Source organism: Chlorocebus sabaeus, chromosome 18 (assembly GCF_047675955.1).
Source record: "Chlorocebus sabaeus isolate Y175 chromosome 18, mChlSab1.0.hap1, whole genome shotgun sequence".
NCBI classification, from domain to species: Eukaryota; Metazoa; Chordata; class Mammalia; order Primates; family Cercopithecidae; genus Chlorocebus; species Chlorocebus sabaeus.
This window is the reverse complement of record NC_132921.1, coordinates 64,413,531-64,431,953: the sequence shown is the minus strand read 5'-3', so window position 1 is coordinate 64,431,953 and position 18,423 is coordinate 64,413,531. Positions and strand designations below refer to the sequence as shown.

Sequence of the window (18,423 nt, the reverse complement as noted above, 5' to 3'; positions counted from 1 at the left end):
TACTGCTATTGGATAACATTTTGTAACTGCATATTAGAGGATTTCTGTTGGCATTCGTTTTAATTGACCTGAATTCTTGGTCTTCTGCTGACTGGTCTGTAGTATTTACATAAGTCCTAATCCCTGCTGCTCTTGCCTCCAAGTCCAGATTCCTCCCTAATTCAGTCATCTTTTGCAAGAAAGTGTGCTCAAAAGTATGTTGCCCATATTATTGCATTAAAAAAATGCATAAAAAATACTTTAAGGTTATCAAATATAACCAGCTTAAAAAGAACTGGAATGAAGAGTCACCTCATTCTAATTCAAAAAGTAAAAGACATCTTGTATCCATTTGAGGTTCAAGCTATGTTAATAACTGATGTATAATTAGTAGGAAAGTATAAGTTAATCAACCAATTAGATTATCTATTACCATTATCAATTACTAAGAAATCACATTTAAGTATTTTACTTAAGTATCTGTACTCAGCAACCTTAGAAGTTTTACTTAAGTATTTGTTATCCCACTCCGCAACCTTAGACTGTTTACAGCTTCTGCCTCCATGCTGGCTTCGCTATCAGCCATGATGCATCGCCAATAAAAAGTATCCTACTGGCACATGATAAAGAAATCCCTTTGTGGGCCAGGCGCAGTGGCTCACACCTGTAATCTCAGCACTTTGGGAGGCCGAGGCGGGTGGATTATGAAGTCAGGAGATCAAGACCATCCTGGCTAACACGGTGAAACCCCATCTCTACTAAAAATACAAAAAATTATCTGGGCGTAGTGGCGGGTGCCTGTAGTCCCAGCTACTTGGGAGGCTGAGGCAGGAAAATGGCGTGAACCCGGGAGTGGGAGCTTGCAGTGAGCCGAGATTGCGCCACTGCACTCCAGCCTGGGAGACAGAGTGAGACTCCATCTCAAAAAACAAACAAACAAAAAAAAGAAATCCCTTTGTGTAAAAATACAAATAAAAAGCTATGTGTGTATTGAAAATTATATACACAAATTAAAGGTTTATATGTTCTTCAGTGGTGGTTTAAATGGAGATATTTACCAAACTTTCTAAAACAAATGAGAACCATAAAAAGCAAAAGGGCTGGGCACAGTGGTGCACGCCTGTAACTTCAGCACTTTGGGAGGCCAAGGTGGGAAGACTGCCTGTGGACAGGAATTTGAGATCAGACTGAGCAACACAGCAAGACCCTCTTTCTCAAAAAATAAATAATAAATAAATAATCAGGTGCATTGGTCCTTGTCTGTAGTCCCAGTTACTTGGGAGGCTGAGGGGAGAGGATCACTAGAGCTTAGGAGTTGGAGGCTGCAGTAAGTCATGATTGTGCCACTGCACTCCAACCTAGACAACAGAATGAGACCCTAACTCTTAAAAAAAAAAAAAAAAAAAAAAAAAAAAAAAAAAAAAAAAAAGCAAAAGCATAAAATTACGGTGGCTCAAGCCTGTAATCCCAGCACTTTGGGAGGCCGAGACGGGCGGATCACGAGGTCAGGAGATCGAGACCATCCTGGCTAACACGGTGAAACCCTGTCTCTACTAAAACTACAAAAAAACTAGCCGGGTGAGGTGGCGGGCGCCTGTAGTCCCAGCTACTCGGGAGGCTGAGGCAGGAGAATGGCATGAACCCGGGAGGCGGAGCTTGCAGTGAGCTGAGATCCGGCCACTGCACTCCAGCCTGGGCGACAGAGCGAGACTCCGTCTCAAAAAAAAAAAAAAAAAAAAAAAAAAAAGAATAAAATTATGTATTTTAATAGAAGAAAAATATTTTAGGGAAATATAAATCAGTAATAGTTTCAGACACTATAATAAAGACACTGTAAAAATCAAGACAATTACTAATATTTGACACAAATGTTAAAATAGTCATTACAGCATTTCATATTGCCTTTGCTTTGCTTTGGCTGAAAGAACCACAAATACCTCATTTTTAGAAGTTAACAATTTTGCAAAACGTTATTAAGCAGTTGAAGACTATTTGTATGAAGACTCAATACAGTATCAATGAGTAACAATAATAACTTACAGGTATTTCAATTCTTGCTTTAAGCATCTGGTCTTTTTTAATATTCTGAACTTGAATTGCAGATCCTGTTAAAATACTGGTTCCGGAACTACTGCAATCTACAACATAGACTGGAAGGTTTGGAGCACCTGAAAACTATTTGAAGGATGCAAAATAATGTAAGACCCTATCAAATGTATTTGATTATTCTACAATTGTTCAAAGTTTCAAATAATTCACTAGAGCTACTATTTCTGGCAATGAATAAGAAAATTCTAAGTAAAAGTCACTAAAACTCTTGAATACTGAACAAAAACAGTAATTTTCTACTGTACTATGTAAAATTTATCTGTTTTGGAAGGAAAACCAACTTCCTCAATCACAATCCTTCTCTTTTTTACTTAACTGGATTTTCCTTTTCTTTCTGCGGTCTTTTACCTACCTTCATTTAAGCATCATTCCCAATTTTTTTTTCCCCTAAAATAAAGGAATAAAGAAGGCTATTCCATAGGTAGAGCAGCCCATTCCCAATCTTGAAAGACATTTTTGTCTTTCTATTCATGTATAATTCATATGAAATGAGAGGGATGGAGTCAAGGAAGGAGAGGTGAGTAAACCTTCATCCACGAATTTATGAAACTGGGCACAGGTAGCATCTTTATTGGTTTAGGAATGATTAAAAAAAAAAAAAAAACTATTGGCAATAAGATCCCACAAATCCCTCCATGGAATAATCATTTCAGACTTAAATCCTATGTAAGATTTACTATTAAGTGGCTAAAATAGTTACTGCCACTTACTATAAGGGACTCAAAATAATCGACGTATCTTCCAATAAGCTTACCTTACAATGAACAATCAATTTTGGTTGTGCTGTTACGTTGTCTGATTCATCTAAAACTTCCACCTGAAATGGGAAAGCTGTTCCATTTTCTATAACTAAAATTTCGGAATCAGGTTTTACTTTCAATCGACGAGGCTGACCTAACAGTAAATTATACAATGAAATACATATTCAGGTTTCAAAGACTGAAGTACTGAAATAGCAAAAGAAACAACTTTAGCATTACAGACTCAATATTTTATAAATATTGCCAAGAAAAATATAGGCAATGTCCAAGTTTAATCGGTTTCATCCCAAAATGCATAGATTCAATACATGACAAGACTTATCTCAACTGTATAAAATGCTTGGTGTCTAGGCTAAGTTTCATTCCACAAGGTACGACACAGTGATAATTCACATTAGAAATCACCGAAAATCTTTAAAAGATACTGGGGAAAAGGTATTCAAAAAGAAAAATAACGGCTTATTAAAACTATTTAACAATTTTACATGATGATTTTTCTGGCACAAGTAACTATATGTTTTAGACATTCAAAGAATTAGTTCTTATAATGACATGATCAGGTCATTCACTTGTTAGATTGTCCACTACCTCTGATGTCATAAGCAATTAACATCACAAATTTCCTCTAAGATTAAGAAAAGTAGGCTTATACTTCTGTAGTAAGCCAGTCTGATTTGTTCCATAAACACTGATATTTTAAAATTCAATTAATGCTACATACTGATAACACAAGTATACGGAGAGAATTACTGAAAATATTTATTATACTCTGTACTAATATTAGTTAATATTCATTTATTTATTATATATGAAGTATTGTGCTAAGTTTTATTAAGGATTATTTTTACATAAACGTCACAATAATCTTAATGAAGATATTACTATTATCATCCCCATTTTACAGGGAAGGAAACTGGGATTCAGATAAATTAAGTATTTCTTCCAGGTCACCAGGCTAGTAAGTAGCAAACATAGGTTTAAATCCTGATTTGTAATTTGAAACTCCTTGACTTTTATCACTATACCATGATACTTCCTATCTACCCCTCAAAAAGAACTATCTAGCTACTAAGAAATATACTACTCAAATCCATACTTATTATTTAATAATCTAACCTCTAAAATAAATGAATGTTTGTTGATACGTATGATTTTTTTCTTGTACTTCCACCAACGGACTTACCTAAATTCTTTAACAATTCACACTGGAGGAAAATGTCAAACAACTTGAATTTGTGAAAGCAAATAGCTGATATGTTTCTTTTTACCTACAGCCAGTAACAAGATCACATATGCACACAGATATGGTTGTGGTATTGTTCATATCAGAGCTAAAACTAACATGCTAAACATTGCTGTGTTTTACAGGTGCAGGCAGTTCTTACTTGGTACAGTAGGTGTTAATGAAAACTCTTGCGTATTGGAACTGTGTCCTCCATTGAGTACTACAGAACTGTGCAAGGCAAGGACTACCTGTAGTAACTCATTTAATACTCCTAACAACCCCAAGGGAGTAGATATTATCTCATTTTATACAAGAAGAAATTGAGGCATAGAACGAGTTTACCTAGACACTAACCCAGGAGGGCTGACTCCAGAATGCACTTAGAACCTCTATTATAGACTGCCTCTCAAATTAGCCAGCATATTCTATCCTATGTAACTTTAACGCAACTTCATTTTCTCAAGTTAAGTCATTAACTTAATAAAAATAACATTAAAAATTTTTCTTCTTAAAATATGAAACAGTTGTATAAACAAAATGTAAAGAACAGACCCATCTCTAATAAAGCCTAATAGATATATTCCAAGAAATAGTTCCCCAAAACATTTTCAATATCCAAACTTTTCTCCCAATGTTATATATAGAATGTCAATAACATCTTCCTAAATGTTTTCCTTTTTAAAAACTGGTCATTTCTGTTAGTGCTATGGTTTGACATTTAAATGTATTTTCAAGATTTAAACCACTACTAAGAGCCCAAAAATCTCTAACTTTATAGCATTATACTTTAACATAAGAATATTATTTTAAATAATTATGAATATTTCTTGAAATATTATTACCAGGTAGTAATTTCATTTTCAAAATCTGTGAGTCTTCTTTTAAGCCCGGCAGAGTAACCTTCAGATTATAATTCTGTTGAAAAAAACAGTAAAAATTAAACCCAGTCCTAAATACATACTTAAGTAGTTTATCACATCAATTCTGATTTATATTTTGGTTTTATTTTCATACCATTGTAGACATTACTTACCAATTTTATACTTACTAAAATTATCATACACAGAGTCAGAAATCTTAGAGGAAAAAAATGATCAATACTGCTTCCTTCTAGACAGTGAAATGAACAGAATTATGGTAGAACCTACTTTTCCAAAATAGGAATATCATTTTAGGATCAATTTTTCTCTTAAATTTTTATTCTCAAAAGGCATAACCTCTGAATAATTATCATAATCAAGATAGACATTATAAAACATATGAAATAGTAAAGTAGAAAGAAACAAAAATCACAAAATTTTGAAATGCAATGTGGTACTCTATATTGGATCCTGGAGCAGAAAAATAAATTAACTGGAGACAATAAAAAAAGTCCACAGTTTTGTTAGTAGTATTTTGTCGATGTGTGGATAAATATATAAAGTTCTGTCAGACGTTAACAGGAAGAACTTTCTACATGCAACCTCTCTATACTATCTTCGAACTCCTTTTTAAGTTATTTCCTCTAAAGTTATTTCAAAATAAAAAGGTTTTTATAATCTAGGAATTTTTAGTAAGTTTATCTTACTAAAGTCAAATTTTCTGTGAATTTCAAGTTCTTTTTCCAGAAAAATCTGAATTCAGAAAGAATCAAGAACTCAATTGTTGACTTGATTATACAAAGCAGTATACAGTACTTGAAAAAAATACACATGCTCTGTTTTAAACATCACACTGATAGGCAAAACATTTAAATATTTAAAGTAATGATACACTGAAAAAAACACTTAGCTACAGTGTTCCTTTTAGTCAGTTAAGTCTATTAGCTGCTTTATAGACCTAATTGAAAAATTACTTTCTAAGAGTTTCTATCTTTAGCTTCCCTGTTTTTTTTTTTTTAGACCAACAAACTATGCATAGGATTCCTTCCTTAACTGTATCTCTCACCAAACACTTCCTTTTATCTAAATATCAAAGTGATATGTTTAAAGATGTGAGCTGAAGTTTCCCATATTTCTAATTGTCATTTTTGTTCTAAGAAAAATATTCAAAAGTGGACAGAAACAGTAGGAGAGACACAGAAAAAAAAAAACCAAAACGGCATAGTCCTGGATAACTGCCAAAAAAAATGACTTTGAATGTGAAAGAACTGAAATAGCGATAATGGGGACAGATGAAAAATATTTAATTCATGTTTAACCAACAACAGTAGGAAATGTGCCAATTTTTCTTACAGATGTAACTGATAAGTCAGGTGGCATAATGCTGATAAATTCCTAAAAACCCAATTACTGTCATCTGTTTTTTAAAAATAGGTCATTCCACTTTTCATTTACAATTTCATTCTTACCATATGAAATAAATACTTAACAAGTATCATAGGATCTATACATAATGCTTACCTTGCCTTGACAAGAGTTTACAGGGCCCTTAGCTGTAACACCTCGAATTACACAATTTGGTCCTTTGGTTACTTCTTCATAATGTAAAGATAAACCACTGGGGAAAAAAAATTATTTTTTAACTCCCCTCAATTGCCTACAAGTAAGCTGCAAATGTGTTTTTGCTTTCCTATGTAACACTGCCATGTCTATTTTTCTAATAAAATATTTTTTATACATAAAGAACTAAACAGAAAAAAATTCCAATGGATTTCTTTTACAAAGAAAACTGATCCAACAAGTATTAATAAGTGATGCCAATGGGTTAAACACTGAAAATGATACAATAGGTATAATGTAAAATTAAAATAGCACATATTGAATTAGTAAAGATACAACGCAGTACCTAATCTAATGCTAGACCATGTATACAAGCCTAAGAAAAGGAAATACCCAAAGAAACCAGGTTTAAGGATGTCCTCAGCATTTAACATGAATTCTTTCAAATATTTCACCAGTGGGATTTTAGAGACTTATGGGCATCTATTATTAAAATGAATGGCAATTTAGATAAAAGTCCAAATAATAACAGACAGGCTTATGAGGACATAAACCGGCGAGATCACCTAATCTACTTCCCATGAGTAATATGGTTCCTAAAGCTGATTCCAAAGCTAATTTCATCAGATTTGACCAGATGCAGACCTTTGCAGTGGCAAAATTTTACTCTGTCAAAGGTAAAGGGGAAAAGAGTAAAAAATATACCATGATGGAGAAAAGCCTAATTTTTCTGAGGAATGGAATTTAAGTGTTTACAGGTATTTTCAGAATAAACTGTAAAGCTCATTTGAAAAAAGATGTAATGTGGCACACAAGATAAAATAAATCCCCTGGGAAAGATGGCACATTAAACATATACACCTACTTTCACTGTCTCTTAAAATCCTACTAATATGACAGTAAAGGGATTTATTTTATTATTAAAGGAAAAAATAAAGAAAAAACAGAAAGGAAGCAGAGACAGGGCAACCAAACTTATCTGCTAGAAAACAGGACAGACAAGTGGCAAGTATCAGCAGTCTCCAAAAAGCTGAATCATAAAATAGAAATAGAAAAAGCTAGAAACCAACCTCTCTCATAGAGTGCCCAGGTACTGTTCAGAATTGGCAAAAGGAAAAGGTTTAAACAAACAAGCAAAAAGACTGATGAAAAGTTTAGATCTCAGATCTCCAGATCTCTCGTCTCTGCCTCTGGCAGATGAGTGAAAGATAAATCTCTGAAAAGGTTAAAACAGAAGATCTCTGAACCAGGGACAGGAGGTAAGTTGAGGATGAGAATGAAATACTAAAAAGAAGAGAAGAGGTAATCTGGAACGAATGCATATGGATACTGAGACCTCTCCTCCCCAATTCCCACCCCAGTCCTGTTCTTTGATTAGGAACCAAACTATTCTCCGCTCCAGGCAAAAGACTGAAGATTCTTCTTTGAGGAAACTGCCCAGCCCAAGACCTAAAAACACTAACAGGATTTCCCCCAACAATGTACTCCAGACAGATCATCCCACAGTGGAGCTCACAGGCAACAGCCTCTCCACACTCTTTCACCTGCATTCCAGTCTCCTACTCATTTACAAGCAGACGACCAATAACCAGATATCTCTAGAGACCAAGAACAAGCAATCGACTAAGTTGGAGACAACAGAGTATCTGTATAGGCAAAAGAAAACTTGGGAAAAAAAAAAAAACCCAGCCATTTGTTTTATCAGTGAAAACGGTACTACGTTCATAAAACAAAAAGAGGGTCTTCAAAAAATTTCAGAGAACCAGAAAGAACTCATGGCAACTAAAAATACATTAGCAGAAAGGAAAAACTCAATGGAAAGGTAGTAAGCACAAGGTTGAGAACATTTATCAGAAAGTAAAACAGAAACACAAAAAGATTGAGGACTTTTTTTTAAAAAATTGGGGATTCAGTACAGAAGGTCCAACATCCAATAACTAAGAACCCTAAAAGAGAAAACAGTGATGACAGAAGACACAGAATGAAGTATTTCAAATAATGAATTAAGAGACATTATATCATACTTGCAAAAGAACATGGAGTAAGACATAAACACCTTAACTTCAGCAATAAATTCAGTCAAAATATAAACTTCAGTGAAGCAATTTATATATGACACTAGTCACAGAGGATAGCTTGGAGCTAAATTACTCAGATATAATAAAATTCACTAATATTTTAAATAATACTAAAGTTGAACACCTTACACACAAAAAAAATTAAGCTGAAAAAAAGAGCAAATGCTTAGCAAATATGAAAGGACAAATATGTATTGATCCTTCAAATTACCTTGCTTCAAGAACTGGCTGAATATCAGTTACTAGTTGAGTGGTATGACCAAATTCATCCTGAAACTCCAGAGGGATATTAAATGGAACTCCAACACGAAAAAGATGATCCGGAAGAACACATGAAAATTTCTCTGGCTTACCCTCTTCAACAAAAACAAAAATGAAATGAAAAGCAAGTACATTGGTCAGAAAATCCATTGGGGGTCAAAAACAGATCCATTTCTATATGAGAAATTTTAGAAATCTATTTTAGACTATACTAAAAATAACATCTTAAAATCAGCACAAAAATTATATATTATGCAGACAATCCACTTGGGAAAAACCTCCCGAGTAGCTGGGACTACAGGTGTGTACCACTACACCTGGCTAATTTTTGTATTTTTTGTAGCAACAGGGTCTCATCATGTTGCCCACTGGTCTTGAACTCCTGAACTCAAGTTACCCACCTGCCTCCCCAGGCGTGAGCCACCATGCCCAGCCGTTGTACCTTTTCATAGGAAAGAACTTTAAAGGCAAAACACGATATTCAATAGTTATAAAATGATATACATGATGAAGTTAAATAGAAGCTCCACACGAGAAAATATTTGCAACATGTGTAACAAGGAAAATTCAGACTACATGAAACCCTCCTATAAATAGGCTGTTCTCAAAGTGTGGTCTCTAGTCTTGAAGTTTTAGCATCCCCTGAGAACTTATTAGAAATGCAAATTCTAGGGTCCACCTCAAACCTGCTGAATCAGAAACTCAGGGTGAAATTCAGCAAGCTATGTTTCTTTCCGGGTGAATCTGATACAAACTCAAATTTGAGAACTACAGCTTTAAACTATTAAAATGGGTATAGTAAATTAACAAGCATTCATAGATGGCATACAATGTCCAATAATGGCTAGAAGAGGTACACAATCTAAAAATTAGAGAAGCAGTTTCACCACCAACTATGCTAAATAAATGCATAGTTCAGCCAGGAATGAGCATGCAGTCAACTGGAACTCTCATAGTGAGAAGTGAAGGTACTTCTTGGCATAGCCTTTTGGGATGTCCACTTCTTGGTATCACCCTAAGGAGATTCTAACATATGTACAGAAAGCAGCATAATTTTTTTTACCAAATAGCACTACGGTTTCTAATAGCCAAAAACTTGGAAACAATCAACATGATTCATCAACAGGAAACTGCTTAAACTACAGCAAACCCATCTTATGAATATGTTCCACAGGTGTTAAAAGAACAGAGATTTATGTATAAAAAAGTCTCCTAAAACATTAAAAAAAAAAAAGAAAACCACTCCACGGTGGTCCTTCTTGATATCACAGCTACTTAGATTTAGATCAGTTCTCTCCAAAAACCCTGTAACAATGACTCCATAAAAGCAGTAAACAAGAAAAAAGATGAGAGTAATAGAATTGGAAAGCCAAAGAACATATGAGTAAGTGTAACTGACTTAGCAGAAAGACCTAAGAACATCAAATACTCAAACAACAAAGTAAGCAGAGACCGAATCTGATTCACAGTTATCAGATGCCCAAAAGTCTCAGGGATGGCTGTAGAAAGTTGTAGTGAAACTGAAATAAAACAAGGTTAGCTGAAGTAAGTTTGAGAAACAGTTTCGCAGATCCCCATCCTTCAACGCATGGGCTAGTCAATGACCCTCCTCATCCCCAGCAAAAGATGGAAGGTTAATTCTTTAGGGAAAGAAGAAAAGGTCCAGAACGGAGAGACAATGACCCTCCTCATCCCCAGCAAAAGATGGAAGGTTAATTCTTTAGGGAAAGAAGAAAAGGTCCAGAACGGAGAGACACACCACTACTAAAAGTGTCACTGATCAGGCGTGGTGGCTCAAACCTATAACCTCAGCACTTTGGGAGGCCAAGAAAGCAGGATAACTTGAGCCCAGGAGTTCAAGACCAGCATGGGTGACATAGTGAGACCCTGTCTGTATTTTAAAATATAACTAATTAAATTTAAAAGTGTCATTGAAAATAGGAAAGTGTTTATTGAAAATAGGAAAATCAAGTGGAAAATTATATACTAAATGTGAGGACTCCCACAAACACACACAAATGGTCTTTCCCAGGTTGGTTCCCAAAATGCTGGCAGCTACGTCTTTACCCTTTTAGCAGGTGACTGAAAGGCTCCACTCTGGGGAATGGAAACAGCCAAAGAGATAAGACCTAAAAATTCTCGTATCATAACTTCCCCCAAGGAAATTTAAGTTTTTAAGTGCCCTATTCTTCAATGTAAGCAAATCACTAATTATACAAGAGAATATCTAATAAAGACAAGGAGGAAAAAAAGCAATATGGAGGAAATAAACTATGAATCAGGAAAAATGCTATTAAAAAACCCCACTATTATTAATATCCTCAGAGAATAAAGATACTAAATTCATGAAGTAGGAAGAGAATGCTTAAGGAATTGTTTAACAAGATTATTTTAAAAGAGATTTTAGAAACTAACAATGGTAGCAAAAAGGAAAAAATAGCATAGAACATCAAGCTGTTAAGAAAATCTCCAATAAGGTAGTAAAACAAAACCAAGAGATGGAAAGTAGGAAAAACAAAAATAATATACCAATCCTGAAATCCAACATCTTAACATTAGATGTTTTAGAAAAAAAGAACAGGCTGGGCACAGTGGCTCAAGCCTGTAATCCCAGCACTTTAGGAGGCCGAGGCAGGAAGATGGCTTGAGGTTAGGTGTCTGAGGCCAGAATGGGCAACATAACATAGTGAGACCCTGTCTCTACAAAAAAATGTTTTTTAAAAATTACACAGGGCCAGGTGTGGTGGCTAACATCTGTAATCCCAGAACTTTGGGAGGCCGAGGCCGGTGGATCACCTGAGGTCAGAAGTTCAAGACCAGCCTCACCAACATGAAGAAACCCCATCTCTACTAAAAATACAAAATTAGCTGGGCATGGTGGCATATGCCTGTAATCCCAGCTACTTGGGAGGCTGAGGCAGAAGATTCACTTGAACCTGGGAGTCAGAGGTTGCAGTAAGCCGAGATCACACCATTGTACTCCAGCCCTCCAGCCTGGGCAACAAGAGCAAAACTCCATCTCCAAAAAAAAAAAAAAAATTAGGTGCAGTGAGCTGCAATCACACCACTGCACTCCAGCCTAGGCAACAGAGCAAGATACCATCTCCAAAAAAGAAAAGGGGCCAGAGGTGATGGCTCATGCCTGTAACCCCAACACTTTGGGAGGCCAAGGACGGCGGATCATGAGGTCAGGAGTTCGAGACCAGCCTGGCCAACATAGTGAAACACCGTCTCTACTAAAAATACAAAAAAATTAGCCAGGTGTGGTGGTGGGCACCTGTAATCTCAGCTACTTGGGAGGTTGAGGCAAGGAGAATCGCTTGAACCTGGCAGGCAGAGGTTGCAGTGAGCTGAGATCGTGCCACTGCACTCCAGCTCGGGCAAGTGTTAGATTCCATTGAAAAGAAAAGAAAGAAGAGGGGAGAGGGGAGAGGGGAGAGGAGAGAGGGGAGAGGGGAGAGAGAAGAGAAGAGAAGAGAAGAGAAGAGAAGAGAAGAGAAAGGAGAGGGGAGGGGAGGGGAGGGGAGGGGAGGGGAGGGGAGGGGAGGGGAGAGGAGAGGAGAGGAGAGGAGAGGAGAGGAGAGGAGAGGAGAGGAGAGGAGAGGAGAAAAAATCAAAGTGATTCAAGAAAAATTCCCAGAAAATAAAACAGAGATTTCCAGACTGAAAGGGTCTATGAGGTACATGGCTGGATGATACTAGATAAAAACAGGCCCACACTAAATCATACAATTGAATATTTCAGAAACTGGGATTCCCCTAAACACTTGAGGATTAGGGAACAGAGAACATTTTGGGGGAGGAGGGGCCATAAGCCAAGGGTCAGGAATCAGGACAGTTTTAGACTTTACCAGCAACGATGAAAAGTAGAAAACAATGTCTTCAAAATTCAGAAAGAATATGATTATCAAGCAGACTTATAAAGCTATTTAAAAATCAAGATGGGCCGGGCGTGGTGGCTCACATCTGTAATTCCAGCACTTTGGGAGGCTGAAGCGGGTAGATCGTCAGACGATATGAGATCAAGACCAGCCTAGTCAACGTGGCGAAACTTTGTCTTTACTAAAAATACAAAAAGCCAGGCACGGTGGAGGGCACCTGTAATTCCAGCTACTTGGGAGACTGAGGCAGGAGAATCACTTGAACCCAGGAAGCGGAGGTTGCAGTGAGCCGAGATTGTGCCACTGCACTCCAGCCTGGGTGACAGAATGAGACCCCAACTCAAAGTAAGAAAGAACAAAACAAAACAAAACAAAATAAAATAATAAAATAAAATAAAATCGAAATGGTTACCCAATTGTTCAAACATCTTTTATTGGCTTATCTCTCTTTTCTTTTTGGATTTAAAATGCCACCTTTAACATATATAATTATATATTACTGTTTTGCTTACCTTTAACAGAAAACTTAATTGCTTTAGATGGTAGCGGTCTCCCTGCATAAGTGTCTGCATTACTTTCATTCAACACAACTTGTAATTTCAAGGTATAATTCCCCAACTTCTGAAAGTTTTCTGGATAAATTAAGAAGAAATTAAAAATCAAGTCAACACAATACCAATGTATTTTTTAACATTCAGAATAAGAACTCACCCATTTTTTTAAACCAGTAAGGCCATTTTCCTCCATGTTGACTAATATGCGAAATAATCTCTTTATTTCCACTTGAAGCTTAATAAAAGAAAAAAGAAACAATACTGTCTTGAGAAATTTAACATAAAACATGAAACATGCAATGTCACATTGGCACCAAATACCTATTTGCTGTATTTTAAAACCTGCTTTGAAGCTTCAAAAGATCTAATGCTATCCTATGAAAATGAACAGCAATAATAAAAGTTAACTCTTCAATTCATTAAAATCTCTTTATTTCAAGTCTTTACTTGTAAACTCTTTGACTTTATTTAAAATTACTATTTAAAGAGAAAGGAAGACAACAGAATAGACAAATAACACGACCTCTCCAAAAAATTCCTTATTTATTGCCCACTCTAGAATTATATAATGCAAATATTCAAAAACCCAGAATTTTTTAAAAGGCAATTCATGAACAAAACCGAAATGTTTATCAGGTAGGTAACATGACCACACAGACCAAAAACAGGGAGAGAGAGAAAAGTAGTCAACCTTACCCACTTGGAAACAGTACAATAGTGTATTCAAACTGTGAACTTTTACCTAAGAAGGAACACAGGAGTTCAACATAAAAGCATAACAGGAGGCCGGGCGCGGTGGCTCAAGCCTGTAATCCCAGCACTTTGGGAGGCCGAGACGGGTGGATCACGAGGTCAGGAGATCGAGACCATCCTGGCTAACACGATGAAACCCCGTCTCTACTAAAAAATACAAAAAATTAGCCGGGCGATGTGGCGGACGCCTGTAGTCCCAGCTACTCGGGAGGCTGAGGCGGGAGAATGGCGTGAACCCGGGAGGCGGAGCTTGCAGTGAGCTGAGATCCGGCCACTGCACTCCAGCCTGGGCGACAGAGCGAGACTCCGTCTCAAAAAAAAAAAAAAAAAAAAAAAAAAAAAAAAAAAAAAAAAAAAAAAAAGCATAACAGGCCCAGTGTGGTAGCTCATGCCTGTAACCACAGCACTCTGGAAGGCTGAGGCCAAGAATTTGAGACCAGCCTGGGCAACATAGTGATGGCTTGTCTCTATAAATATTTAAAAATTAGCCGGGCATGGTCCGGCTAATTAGTCCCAGCTACCTGAGAGGCTGAGATGGGAGGACTGCGTGAGCCCAGGAGGTCAAGACCGCAGTGAGCTATGAAGGTACCAGTCTGGGCAACAGAGCAAGACCTTGTCTCAAAAAAAAAAAAAAAAAAAAGCAAAAGAAACTTTGGATACTTTGAACACTTCAGTAGGCAACAGCACTGCATGTCCCATGAAAAACTGGGAGTGAATCCTCTGTGTGAGAAGGAGAGAGAGCAACTGAAGCCAGTGGGAGCTCCTTGGCCCTACCAAGCACTGGATCTGACTTGGAGAGCACTGGGGAGAGTGGGAAGTGCTCCACTCATACTCCTAGACCCAGTGGGTGCAAATAGAAGGAGGCCATTCCCAATCCTAAGTCACAGGGGGCTGCACAGAAACCTGCCAGCCAGCATAGGTGGCAGTCACTGGTATGGAGAATCTCCAGACTAAGATTTGTGATCTATTATTGAGGAGAGCAGCCTCCACAACCAGAATTGAGAGGCAAACGTAACATGGGCCCCAGCCATGGGTAGAGAATTGGGGGCCCCTGCTTTGCAGAGCCAGACTGGGAGGGGTATGGCCTGGAGCCTGGTTTTTGTCCCTGGCAGGAAGTTTTGCAGCCTGAGACAGATTCACAATCTGAGGACAGACTGCCTGGGACTTGGCTGGCTATTTCAGCTTGCTGCCAGTAGCAGACGGTAGGAGGGAACTCAACCAGATCAAAACTGTAGAGAACCAGGTGCCACTATCACCTGCCAGGTTGTAGAGCCCTAGCAACCCCACTTTCCCCGTGCTGGATCTTTGGCAAGGCCTTGGTTGCTCTGCTCCTCCCTGGAGCATTGCTTCAGGGGCCTGAGAACTACCTTGCAACCCCTGCAAGGGCTGGTGCTTGTGTCCACTGTTGAGGTGGCCAAAATGCAGGATTCTCCGGCCCAGCCCTGCCTAGCTCTGTCCTCCCCAACTGCCTCAGGGGCAGAGCACAGGACTGGGACCCCTGGAAGTTAACACAACCCAGTTCATCATCTAGGACATCAGAGTACTTCTGGTTAACAAAGGTAACCCATAAATGCTACTACAACAGCTGCATCCAGCTCTTACCTTCTAGCACCACATACTGGACAGGAGGCCAACCTGCACAGCCCATTAAAACATCTGCTAAAACAATCATGCAGTGCTCAGGAAGGAGACAAGCTCTGCCACCACCTCTACTACCACAATTGCCCATACCACTGCAGCTACACAGGAAGCCCTGAGACTGCTCACCCGCCCGATACATTATTACAATAGCCAGCATTGCAGAAAGCCACCACACTAAGGCTATTTATAAACAAGGAAATCATACATAACTTATGTCACTGAATACACCCAAGAAGCAAAGTCAAAAGAATCTATTAAACATACATCATAGACACATTGTCAAGGAAAAAATAAGTCCTGCCCCAACAAAAGTAAATTCAAAAATAAAAATAAGCAACTACTACTCCACATGCAAAGGAAATGAGCCCAATACAGAAAACATTTTTTAAAAAGGTGCTATGACAGTTCCAAAGCAATACAGTAACTCTCTAACAATGGATCCTAACCAAAAAGAAATCTTTGAAATATTAAATAAAAAATTCAAAATACTGATTATTTTATTTCTTAAGATATGGTCTGGCTCTATTGCCCAGGGTGAATTTCAGTGGCACAATCATAGCTCACTGCAGTCTCATGGGCTCAAGTGATCCTCCCACCTCAGCCTCCTAAATGGCTGGGACTACAGGTCTGCACTGCCATGCCCACTTGTTAAATTAAAAAAAAATAATTTTTTGACAGAGTGTCTCACTGTTTTGTCCAGGATGGTCTTGAACTCCTGACATCAAGCTATCTTCCCACTTCAGCCTCCCGGGATTACAGGCATCAGCCACCATGCCCAGCTAAAATACTGATTTTTAAAGAAGCTCTAAGAGATACAGGAGATATCTGAAAACTAATATAAAGTAATAAGAAAATGAAATTCAGGATATGAACAAGAAATTTACCAAAGGCATAGTTTTTTATTTTTTAAAAAAGGAACTTCTGGAATTAAAAAATTCATGGAAGGAATTACAAAATACAGTTGAAAGCAAACAATGGACTAGACCAAGCAGGAGAATCTCAAAATGTGAAGATAAATCTGTTGAATTAATCAATCAGACAAAATAAAGAAAAAAGAATTGTAAAAAATGATCAAAGCCTTCTCGAAGTATGGGTCAATGTAAAATAGTCAAACCAACAAAATCCTAGGTAATCCCAAGGGAAAAGAAAAAGCAAAAACTTTAGAAAACCTATTTGAGGAGGCCAGGCGCAGTGGCTCACGCCTGTAATCCCGGCACTTTGGGAGGCCGAGGCGGGTGGATCACGAGGTCAGGAGATCGAGGCCATCCTGGCTAACACGGTGAAACACCGTCTCTATTAAAAAATACAAAAAATTAGCCAGGCGTGGTGGCGGGCACCTGTAGTCCCAGCTACTCAGGAGGCTGAGGCAGGAGAATGGCGTGAACCAGGAGGCGGAGCTTGCAGTGAGCCGAGATCGCACCACTGCACTCCAGCCTGGGCAACAGAGCAAGACTCCATCTCAAAAAAAAAAAAAAAAGAAAACCTATTTGAGGAAATAATTGTCGAGGAAAACTTCCCTTGTCTAGCAAGAGATCTATACATCCAAAGAATAAGAGGCTCAAAGAACACCACGCAAAAACACTGCAGGAAAGGCCTCACTACAATGTATAGCAATTAGACTGCCTAAGGTCAATGTGAAGGAAAATATCCTAAAATCAGCAAGAGAAAAAGCATTCAGTCACCAGTAACGGAAAATCCATTAGACTAACAGTGGATTTCACAGCAGGTACCTTACAAGCTTAGTAGAGACTGGGATTTTATTTTTTCTGTTTTTTACAATCCTGCTCCATCTGTAGGATTCTGTTTTCAAAGTGCTGGGGGTGGGGAGCAGGAGGACTGTCAACCATAAATTTTGTGTCCTGCTAGAATAAGCTTCATAAATGGAGGCAGAGAAGCAAACCCTGAAGAAATTCACCACCCCTAAACCAGATCTACAAGAAACACTGAAAGGAGTTCTAAACATGGAAACAAATGGTCAATACTAGCCATCATAAAAACAAGAGAGTATAAAATTCACAGGTCTTATAAAATAATTATAAAAGGCAGGAAGAGAAAAAAATCAAATAGCAACACAACAGAATTCCACCAAACCACAAAGACAGAAAGGAGGGAAAAAAAGAAAGAATCTACAAAGCAACTAGATAACAACATTATGATAGGAGCAAAACCTCACATATAAATACTAACCTTGAAGGTAAATCGATTACGTGCTCTACCTAAAAGACACAGACTGGCAGTAATGGATTTTTTTAAATGAACCAACTAAATGCTACTTACAATAAACTCATATTACTCATAAAGACAATTATAGACTGAAGGTGTGGAAACAACTATTCCATACAAACAGAAACCAAAAGTGAGCAAGAGTAGCTGATATCAAATAAAATAAACTATAAATTAACAACAGTTAAAAAAATTACATAATGTTAAAGGGATCAATTCAACATGAAGATACAATTCTAAATATATATGTACCAAATACCAGTGCCCAAATTCATAAAACATACATTACTAGACCTAAGAAGACACAGAAAGCAATACAACAATGACGGATTCAACACCCTACTGATAGCACTAGATGGATCATGGAGACAGAAAACCAATAAAGAAACATTGGATTTAAACTGGCCTTTAGACCAAATGGACCTAAGCAAACATTTACACAACATTCTACCCAACAATATGCAGAATATACATTATTCTGCAGAATATACATTCTTCTCATCAGCAAATGGAACATTCTCCAAGACAGGTCATACAT

General features: G+C 37.5%; 1 protein-coding gene across 2 annotated transcripts in view; it reads right to left on the bottom strand.

Moving 5' to 3' along the window:
• SMCHD1 (structural maintenance of chromosomes flexible hinge domain containing 1) overlaps nucleotides 1-18,423 on the bottom strand; it is a 148,451-nt gene that overhangs the window by 72,576 nt on the left and 57,452 nt on the right. For both annotated transcript variants that reach the window (XM_007974511.3, XM_037982471.2), the window contains exons 18-24: nucleotides 13,426-13,503; nucleotides 13,227-13,346; nucleotides 8,784-8,928; nucleotides 6,456-6,552; nucleotides 4,917-4,989; nucleotides 2,843-2,982; nucleotides 2,020-2,154 (exon numbers count right to left, since the gene is read on the bottom strand). In XM_007974511.3, the coding sequence (XP_007972702.3) occupies nucleotides 2,020-2,154; nucleotides 2,843-2,982; nucleotides 4,917-4,989; nucleotides 6,456-6,552; nucleotides 8,784-8,928; nucleotides 13,227-13,346; nucleotides 13,426-13,503 (788 nt within the window). The remainder of the gene's footprint in view (nucleotides 1-2,019; nucleotides 2,155-2,842; nucleotides 2,983-4,916; nucleotides 4,990-6,455; nucleotides 6,553-8,783; nucleotides 8,929-13,226; nucleotides 13,347-13,425; nucleotides 13,504-18,423) is intronic.